This window comes from Penaeus japonicus, unplaced genomic scaffold (genome assembly GCF_977035675.1).
Source record: "Penaeus japonicus unplaced genomic scaffold, GWHDUDI00000001_assembly GWHDUDI00000021, whole genome shotgun sequence".
NCBI lineage: Eukaryota > Metazoa > Arthropoda > Malacostraca > Decapoda > Penaeidae > Penaeus > Penaeus japonicus.
The window spans coordinates 17,283,264-17,293,885 of NW_028234423.1; the positions used below are offsets into that span (position 1 = coordinate 17,283,264).

General features: G+C 42.1%; 1 protein-coding gene across 1 annotated transcript in view; it reads left to right on the forward strand.

The window, feature by feature from the left end:
- LOC122249093 (uncharacterized) overlaps positions 1 to 10,413 on the forward strand; it is an 11,296-nt gene extending 883 nt beyond the window's left edge. The window contains exons 2-14 of the mRNA XM_043009677.2: positions 1,649 to 1,722; positions 2,221 to 2,410; positions 2,584 to 3,138; positions 3,256 to 3,538; positions 3,704 to 3,823; positions 4,086 to 4,287; positions 4,508 to 4,693; positions 4,897 to 5,000; positions 5,209 to 5,319; positions 5,744 to 6,016; positions 6,293 to 7,095; positions 7,383 to 7,518; positions 8,267 to 10,413. Coding sequence (XP_042865611.2) covers positions 1,668 to 1,722; positions 2,221 to 2,410; positions 2,584 to 3,138; positions 3,256 to 3,538; positions 3,704 to 3,823; positions 4,086 to 4,287; positions 4,508 to 4,693; positions 4,897 to 5,000; positions 5,209 to 5,319; positions 5,744 to 6,016; positions 6,293 to 7,095; positions 7,383 to 7,518; positions 8,267 to 8,275 — 3,027 coding nt within the window. The 5' untranslated portion in view covers positions 1,649 to 1,667 and the 3' untranslated portion in view covers positions 8,276 to 10,413. The remainder of the gene's footprint in view (positions 1 to 1,648; positions 1,723 to 2,220; positions 2,411 to 2,583; positions 3,139 to 3,255; positions 3,539 to 3,703; positions 3,824 to 4,085; positions 4,288 to 4,507; positions 4,694 to 4,896; positions 5,001 to 5,208; positions 5,320 to 5,743; positions 6,017 to 6,292; positions 7,096 to 7,382; positions 7,519 to 8,266) is intronic.
- Positions 10,414 to 10,622: the final 209 nt, after the last annotated feature.

Consider the following 10,622-nt stretch of genomic DNA (forward strand, 5'->3'; position numbering starts at 1 on the left):
TGTGTAAACAGATATATTTTCCTTTTATCTGTGAAATGGGCGTTACTTTGGAATTTGGTCTAAAGGGTATATATATTGAGCTATTGGCTTTTATAGGCCTTCCTAACGTTTTTATGTAAATTAGGGTCATCTGTAGAAAAAAAGTAAAAAAAAAAGTAAAGGCAATTGAGGGTCTATCACTAGGCCTATAATGTCCCGGGGCGGTTTTGGCCGATGTTTTGGGTATTGATTTCTGGGTATCATATGCTTTTGAGTAAAGAATTTACCTCTCTCTCTCTCTCTCTCTCTCTCTCACTTTCTCACTCTCACTCTTCTCCCCCTCTCTCTCTCCTCTCTCTCTCTCTCACCACTCTCTCTCTCCCCCCACTCTCTCTCTCTCTCTCTCTCTCTCTCTCTCTCTCTCTCTCTCACTACTTCCCCCCTCTCTCTCTCTCTCACTACTCCCCCCCCTCTCTCTCTCTCTTTATCTGTCTCTCTCTTTCTCCCCCCCCCCCTCTCTCTCCTTCCTCTCTCTCTCTCTCCTTCCTCTCTCTCTCTCTCTCCTTCCTCTCTCTCTCTCTCTCTCTCCTCTCTCTCTCCTTCCTCTCTCTCTCTCTCTATCTATCTCTCTCTATCTCTCTACTTCCTCTCTCCCCCTCTCCATTCTATCTCTCTCTCTCTCTCTCTCCTGACTCTCACCCCCACTTTCCTCTCTCCTAATTTCCCTCCCTCCTCTTCATCTCTCTGCCCCCTCATTATTGTTCCTCCTTCTCACGTTCCCCTTTCTCCATTCTTTAAGAATGCGAAAAGGCTAAAGGTGTAATATTGAATATATTGTGATGATAATAAGTTAGGTCTGTAAAATAAATGTTTAAGGCAGTAATTCATTGATGATATTGCTGGTGTTGTTTTTGTTTACTGCACTATATATTGTCGTATTTAACAGTATCTGCATTACCATCATCACTGGCATCGTCATGGTCATTACCGTCACTATCAAGGTCATCATCATCATCATCTTCTTCTTCTTCTTCTTCATCTTCTTATTTTTTTCATCATCATTATCATCATCATCACCACCACTATCATCATCACCACCATCTCCATTACCGTCTCTACTACCATTATAATACCACCGTCACTATGTTCACTACCATTATCACCAACATCACTATCTCTACTACTACCATAGTACCATCATCTCCATCTCTACCACCAATCATCACCATATCCACTACCACCACAAAATCATCATTACCACCATCTCCGCTACCACTTCAATGCCACAATATCACCATATCCACTGCCACCACAATAGCATCATTACACCCACTACCACCACAATTCCACTACCATCTCCATCTCCACTACCACCACAATAACCATCCCCATATCCACTATCTCCGTGCCACTCTAATGCCGCCATCATCACCATCTCTACTACCACCTTAATACCATCATCAACGCCATCTTCACTACCACCACAATGCCACCAGCATCACCATCACCATATCCACTACCACCATCAACACCATATCCACTACCACCAGCATCACCATATCCACTACCACCATAATACCACAATCATTACCACCGCCGTCAGTCCCAGTACCGCGCTCACCATTACAACCAGCAACTAAATCAGCGTCCCTCCCCCCCTTTCTCACAGGTGATGCTGAGCTAGAAAGATGGATATTCTCACCTTCGCCGCCAATGCTGTGTTCAGCTCCAGTCAAGAGGAAGGTATGGTCACGCGAGCCAGGGTCATAAACTAGGGTCAGGGGTTGAGTAGGTTAGGGATCAGGGGTTAACAGGGGCACAGTAAGGGTATTTTGGTTTGGTTTACTATGATTGATAATCAGAATAGTGTTAGGTGTAGTAGTAATGGTGTTGGCAGTAGTGCTAATGATGATGTTGATGATAATGACAGCAATGATAATGATAACAATAATGTACTTGTTAAAAGTAATAAGAATGGTGATAACAATTATACTGATGATAACAGTTAAAAAAAATCTGACGATAATGATAATGAAAAAAATCCGACGAAAACAATAATAAAACATCCGATGATAACAATAATAATACTGGTGATAATACAAATAAAACTGCTAGCAACACCAACGGGTAGAAGAGAATAATGACAATAACAACCAAAAAAAAAAAACTAACAATGATACCGAAGCTGCTGGCAAGGCCTCGATGCGAACTAACATACCCTCCTCCCTCGCCCGCCCGCAGAGCTGTGCATCCCCCTCACCCCCACGAAGGGGAGAAGATCCGTATTCGGGGAGCTCACCAATACCATCAACCTTTCCCCGGAGAAGCTGAGTGACTCGTCCTCGCTCCGGGCTCTGTTCACGGCGCCCACGCTCACCACGCCCAAGACTAAGGCCAAGGGCATTGCTGCTGCTGCTGCCAATACTCCTGGGTAGGTTGGAGGACGACGAGGGCTCTGGGATGAATGTTTGCTTGCCAGGGGGTTTCTGGAGTTAGTGCAAGCGCGTATATGTGTGTGTGTGTGGATTTATGTGCGCGTGTGTGTATGTGTGTGTGATATCCATCGCTGGTCTGGAGGCAGTTATTCATTGATCGCCGTTGCAGGTCGAGGAGCCTCGGGCGCGGTCCCCATGGGAAGTCGCTGTCGTCTCCGTCGCCGGGCTCCGACACGGCGGCGCGGACCCCCAAGCGCGAGGGCGTGGCGTCGCACGTCGGGCCCGGCGGCGACGGCTGCGGCCGGAGTCCCCTAACGCCCATGAGCAACCTCAAGTTGCTGACCCGCATAGCGTCCATGGAGGAGTCGATCAGCAGCAAGAAAGCGCTGTTCAGCCACGAGAAGCCGAGCTGCAGCGACGAGAACCCCCGCGCCAAGAGAACTCCTTCGGCAGCCACGCCTCCGGCGCTGCCCGTCGTGGGCTCCGCCACCACGCTTCGCCGGCACAACAGCGACTGCCTCGGACAGACCAACACGAGGACCAGGCTGGGCAGAAGCACGGCGCTCCGCAAGCACCCGACCAGCTGCGACTACCCCACGCCGAGCTCGCCCGGGAACCTGGTCATGGAGAGCGTCGGCCATATCCCCTCCGTCGACGACTCCTCCGCCGCCCGCGCCTCAGAAGGATCCAGGAAGGACAAGTCCCTCGGTCTCCTCAGTGAGAAGTGAGTCGCCCTCGGTTATTTGTTCTTTACTCAAGGTCTGGAAGAAAGAGTCACTTGAACAAGCTAACTTTAAACAACCTGAATTAATCCGCATTCCCCCTCCCCCGCCATTCTCAGGTTCCTGGAGCACTTCCCGATGGAGGTCTCGTTCCTGGAGACGCCGCGCAGGCTGGTCATCGACGAGGTGGCAGCCATGCTCGGCACGGAGCGGAGGCGCGTCTACGACATCATCAACGTGCTTGAAAGCCTCAACATGGCGGCGCGCGTGCAGAAGAACATGTACCAGTGGATGGGCCAACTGCACCTTCAGGAGACCCTGGGGCGACTCAAGGCTCTCGGACACAAACTTGACGTCGGGGCGCAGTTGCAGGCCTTGCAGCACTTTGATCACGACTTCAAGGTACCGCAGCTACAGACCTATATATATGACTATGCAAATAAGTTCTTTTCTGATGATAGCTTTGTTTGTTTCATGTTAATAACAAGTTGCTTTAGAGACCCAATTTCTTATTTTGTCTACTGGATTTCATTGAAATGCATTGTCATAATAACACTTGTTTTTTAGTTTCCACAGCGCATCAAGACCAGTCTTCAGGGTGATGGCGAGAAAACAGACACAAGGAGAGAGAAGTCACTTGGCATTTTGTGTCAGAAGTTCCTGATGCTGCTTTTGGTCAGTCCTGAGGTAAGAGGTTTAACCTGCTTTTGCAGTGTGTATTATCGTGTTTGTCTAAAAGGGTGTATGCGTATCTATATTTATGTAAACATTTATCACATGTGAAGGTCTCTCTCTCCACACACACACACGCGCGCGCGTATATATATATGACCATCCTTACCTTCACCTTACCTGTATTCTCTCCCTCTCTTTCCTCCTTCCCCTTCCTTTCTCTCCTCCCTCTCCTCTCCACCACTCACACCCTCCACCCTCTCTTCCTCCCCCACAGCCCCACATGATCTCCCTGGACAACGCCGCGCGGATGCTGGTCGGCGAGGCTGGCGAGGATGGGGAGAGGCTGAGGACCCGCGGCCGACGCCTCTACGACATCGCGAACGTCCTGGCGTCGCTCGGCCTGGTCAGGAGGGTGCCCACGGCGAAGGCCTTTCAGTACATTGGGCCACAGGTCGAGGCCGTCACCAGCGAAGAAGGTGAGGGGCTTTGGGGAGATTTCATTGACCAGTTTATTGATTGGGGAGATTTCATTGACTAGTTTATCACACGTAAGTGCAGTTTATGATATTATCAACAATGCCCTCACTACATTTGTTGTTCCTATTACTCTTACCACTGGCTTATTACTTCCACTACCATCCTTCTCATGACAATTCCTCTTCCACCACCTTCATCACTATGCCTCTCCCCGCACAGACACCTTGGGCATCATGCACCGCCACTCCCTTCTCCCCTCTCGCCTCGGAAGCAGCGGAGGCAAGGAGAACCTGGTGAGTTCCTACGGCGACCACGACGTGACCCCCTCCAATAGTGTTCCTCCCGTGCAGAAGCGAGGAAGACCAAGGAAGCTCTCCACGGATTTCGGAACCTCTGCTGTACCTGGTTTGTGCAATGATTTTTCTTTCTGTCTCTTTGGGTTTGGTGTTCCTCTTTTAGTGCCACTTTTACATCATATATATTATGGTATGTATAATCACTCTTCCTATTAATATCACTTCTGTAAATATTACTCTGGCTAGCAAGGTCATTGCTACAATTTATATGCTAACATAATTATTGTTAACATTGTTTACCTTCGTTTACAGCAGCCAAAAGAACTAAACTTCAGAGGACAAGGAGTGAAGATGTCTCAACTGTGAAGCAGTCAAGAAAAATCATGCGACATCCATCTTTGCATGACATATGCCAGGTAAAAACACCACAATTTCCACATACTTGTGATTATTACATAGTACATTTTTTTAAAATACTTGTAGTAATCTTACAGTATTCTTTTGCTCCAAACACTTGTAGTAACTTCCTATGACATTTAGAATAGTTTTTTTTATTGTGAAGTTGACTTTCGTTGTTAACTCCATGATAATGGTATTGATTCATATCTTCCTGGACTTACTCAGGTGGCTGAAGTGGAGCGTGAGAAACTGCTGGAGAGTGAACGGTTGCAGCGATCACGATCTGACAGTTCTCAAGGGAGCCACACGGGGCCCACTCCTCCGTCTTTTGAAAAAGTCAGTTATTTCATTTGTTTTGGATTTGTATTGTTAGAATATTCAACTTATATTATCTTTGTAGACTTCATTGTTCGTGGAATTTGATGCTTCATATTCGTGAAATTTCTATAATTTTGACTGTATACAGACAATTTTACTGGTCATTAACTGATTTTTAAAAACATGTCATAAGTATAGGAGTATAAAATTTTAACATTATGTGCGATATATTAACACGAATTAAACAAATTATAATGCAAAAAAAAAGAAGAAAAAAAGTTCATGATGAAGGCATTTTATATTCATATTCCTGTTTGAGAAACCACTAAGCAGTGTCAAGTTCTAGAACAAAACTAACAAGCCATACCACTAATAAGAATACCTCCCTCATAATAGTAATCAGAGGAGCAATACTCATGTAATACTCACATATGACCCACAGAGTGAAGAATCCCCATCAGACCTGGCAGTATTCAAGCCCATCACCTCAGTCCCACAGTCGTCCCTCCGCTCTCTCCTCCAGCGCCGTTTCACAACCCGGACGAAGATCCCCATCGCTCTGACGTTCCAGAACCCCCCCCAGGGCGATAATGCTTCCTCGGCCATGGCCCCTGAATCCACACACCTAAGATCGCCTGCACAGATAATTACCAAGCACTCTCCGTCTGTGGCGAAGGTACTCCATGTTGCGCCTGAACCGTCAGGAAACAGTGGGGTATGTTATATTTTCTTATTTTCTTTCTTATCGAAAAGTGAATTTGATGGTTAAGACTTTATGTGCTATATTACTCTCTGGTGATTAAAGTATAGAGAAATCTGTGAGGGATAGGGTCAGGGCACACATGTAACTGTGTCTGTATCCTGTTGGATTTATAAAAGACATGTGGATTCACAATGGAGTAAATCAAGTAAGGCTATAATTAAATTAAGTAGACATGTTGTTTGTGGTCGTGTGTGATGCTAATATGTGTTTTTTTTTCTTCTTTTTCAGACAAGTCAGTCAACCTACCCAGATGCAGTACCCACAGTTCCATCGGCTAGAAATATTCCTGTCTTTGCCCATACGTCATCTTCATTCTGTCCAGTGAACACCGTCTCAGCCAGTGCCCAAAACCCGCCGGTGAAGCCTGTGGTTGTGGTGAAGGGTGGCAACAGACTCATGAACCACTCACACAATCAGTCTCGTGTGGTGTCGGTAGGTTCCACAACCACTCAGGGACCACAGGTGATAAAACTCATTACCAGGACAGGTGGATACATGCAACAGGAGCCATCCACTGTCATCACGGTGCTGCCAGCTGGTCAGGCAGTCAGCAAAATCACTCCCCAGAAACACATAATACACTCCGGTGGTGGATTCCAGCAGATTTCTCAGGGTGTCTACACCAATGGGAAAAAAGTCATATCAAGTTCCACAGGTTCTTTAAAGTCTGAGGTTCCTATTCAGGGGAAGGTTTTCACAGAGCAAAGACAGGTCTCTTCACAACCGTGTACAGTTTACACAGTTTCGAGGAACATGGTGACAGAGAAGACCTTTTCGAGGGTGAATTCAGCAGAGGTTCTTCATATGCCAACAATTGTCCAGAATCACCAAGGGCCTTCACCGCAGAGTGGTAGTGTATCTGCAGAATCCAGATTCTCACAAATCTTACAGTCACAGCCAACCACCTTCCAGATACAAAACAGTGTCTCAAAGTCAGGAGGAATAACAACTGTTAGAACGGCTAGCTTCAGGGAGAGTTCTCGCAGTTCTCCCCCCGCGCACAATGCATTGCAGTCCAGTAACCAAGCGAGGTGAGCATATGTGTGTGTGTGTGTGTGTGTGTGTGTGTGTGTGTGTGTGTGTGTGTGTGTGTGTGTGTGTGTGTGTGTGTGTGTGTGTGTGTGTGTGTGTGTGTGTGTGTGTGTGTGTGTGTGTGTGTGTGTGTGTGTGTGTGTGTGTGTGTGTGTGTGTGTGTGTGTGTGTGTGTGTGCGTGTGCGTGCGTGCGTGTGCGTGTCTGTGTATTTGTATTTGTGTGTGTTTGTGTAGCATGTGTATAATATATGTAGAGAACTAAACAAGTACTCTGTGCACCTACAGCACGTGGCAGCCATCTCCAGAAGGTTCCAGTACAGACAGTGAACTTGAGCAAATCTTCGGGGATTCCTTCAACTTCACACGGCCAAAGATCCTAGTCCAAGCATCCAATGGTCAGACTGCTACCCATTCAAATAAGGTGAGATCTCTGAGAGTTATATGATGTTTTTGGCCCTAAACTGCAGGAGTGAAGGGATGCATGAAGTCCTGCAAAAACTTGATTATCCTCACATTTCGTTTCCTTGTTTAGGCTGTTGAGTGTTATGAGGCCATCCCCCAAAAGTCCAAGGGGGTCAGCATACTCCAACTGACCAGCTTTTTAAAGCCTCCTCGTTCGGATAGTTCCCTTCACTAAGTTTTGTTGAATGACACAGGCGTTTTTGTGTTCCATTGATTCCATTGTGAGGCTGGTAAAATCTGTGGTAGACCATGACTAAGGGAAAATAAGTTTTGAGGAGAGGAGGGATTTTTTTTTCTTGGTTTTACATTTGGCAGAACTGGTATTTGTTATATTAAAGTGCTTGCAAGATATCAGTAGTGCTAGCATATCATTTAAGGACCTGTATTGATGAAACTATAGGATTCATGCTAATTATTCTAATTTCTCAGTGATAAGATACAGTTATTATTTGTCTACCATTGAAAATGCCTAAATTGATAGGAAGTGTGAACAACATACTTGCACAGTACATGTGTTACCACAGCAGAGTGGTTGAACACCTGTTTTGACTAGCTGTGTTGTAGTATTACTTTAGTCCCCTGTCATTCCTTTAATGCCCTGCTGTGATACTCTGCTGCTTGTGATAAAACATCTTGGAGTATTTCAATAACCATAATATTTTTTTTAGGATCAGAACCTTCAAGTAATATATGATTTTTTTTTCTAGCATGATTAACCTTCTTCTAAAACAACATCTGTGAAAGAATGGCTGAGAGGATGCTTTTCAACTGAAAAAATAATTAGAATCAAGATTTGGCAGCAACAAGACGCCTTGCACAGATGCAGCAACTTGAATTCCTTTGAAAACAGATATGAATGGTAGATTCATCCCAGCGGTATTTGGAAGCCATACCAAATTGTGGTACAAAAGAAGTGAAAGATGTCTGAATGTTGTTATTTATGAAGAAAATCAAAGATATGTTTGTTATAACATTCCATTTTATAAAATGTATATTTTTTTAGAATAGCAATTGCTTGTTTTGTATTACATATTTATAATATGTAACTTTTAGAACTTGTTTCTCATGGCAATGTAAACCATTTACTGTTTTGATACCCCAAATAATAGCCAGGTAATTCTCATAACCATTTTGTATTTAAATCATATTTAATGCTGAATAGCAGATCTGAGGGATTTCATCCACACGATGAATTGTGTATAATATTCTCTTTATAGAATATTAAAATCAACCAAACAGTCACATTTTTCGTTTATTATATCAGTTTAAAATGTGAGGGCCTTTTTTTTACACTAATGTTAAGATTAAGAAACTTTTTTTTGTGGCTAATATTAATACTAGCAATTTTTAGTTTTTTCAATCTTTGATGTTCATAAATCTGAGGTTAGCAGATAGTTTACATATATTATAAACTGTAATCTGTAATACACCTTATATTGTATATAGTGTGAGTTGCTTTGCATTCTCTTCAAAATGTATTTCTTGGAGTTTATTTATCTTCATATAAATAACTTCTCATAGCTTTATGCTTGGCTGTACAGTGATTTCATTATCATTTTGAGAAAGGTGCTTTCTGTCTTGAAGTAAAACCATTTCTCTTCCTATGCAAGTGGCATACAAAGCTGGTTTGGTTTGGGTGTTTTTTCCAACTTTTGGCTCATTTTTACTCTACTTCTGAGAAACATTTGTATGTGGGTTTTGATTGTTCATGAAATTTTCTGATGAAATAGAAATTTCAGAGGATTTAGGTGTATGATAGAACTTACTTTATTTTATCCCAGCTTGGGTTTATATATGCTAAATTAATGTGTTTCTGGGTTGTTTGAGAATTGTCTTGTTTTCAATGATTCTCTTCATATCTTTGAATATGCAATCTTTATTCAAAACATATCACTAATTCTAAGTCTTATTATTTAAAAGTGTGCTTGAAACATTAAATGTATTGTATTTTTTGGTTCTTTACAGAAGTGGCAATCGGTAAAGGGAGATGAAATTCAGATATTTGCCTATTCTTTTTATACTGTTAACAGATATTGATTAGGAATTATATTTTAAGTTTTGATTGTCACTTCTAGTCTTATATAGTCTTACTTTAATTAATCCATTTAAGATATCAGTGTGACAAGTTCAATGATATCAAAAGATTATATTAAATGAATTTCATTATTTCTGTGGATTAACATACTGGGAAGGCTATATTTTGCATTTGTATAAGACCTGCATATATATATTAACTCATTTGCTCTGATTTTTAAACTCATTAATTTATTTAGGTAGAGTTTAGTCTCATCTTTCATTTTATTATTTTTTTCTTTAAAAAAAGAAAAAAGAAAAAAAAAGTTTTTTTTTAGCTGTAACTTGAACTGTTATATTAAACTATTGGTACAAGTCATTGGTATTCTAGAAGACAAGTTTTGTTACAGAGCAAAACAAAGATTTCCTCAGCTATGTATATCTATATACACTTCACATTCACCCTGTTACCAGATGTGTGTTTTTTTCTGTATACATAGAAAAGGATTTCTTATTAGTGCAATGAAATTGAGTGGAAAAAATATATATATTAATTATATTTATATTTAGACAGGACTAAGGTTTTGTTCTTTAAACAGTGCAACCAAGTTGAAAATTTGTAACAGAATGTTTTCTAAAAGTTTATGTTTATGCCAGATTTGAATGATCTAGTGTGAGTTTCCTTTCATGTATTCAAATGTATATTTTTAATCTATGATTAATTTCTTTAGGTGCTATCACAACTTCCGTTAATAATATTTTATGCATTAATCGTATCTACAAACTGAAAAATATTGTTAGACCTCATGATACTTTTCTGAATAACTCAGAAAGAAATGCATTAAATGAATGAAAATAAATGAGTCACATTTCTGGTCAACATTGACTATGTAAATATATATATATATAGAATCAGTGTAACATTCTGAAGGAATAATAGTGAATAAAATATAGATCTGCTTATTATTCACCTTAAAATTGATGCAAAGTGTGATCACTCCTTGTGTATAGTAGTCTAATCGCTGCTCAAACAGTGAAAAGATGTTCATT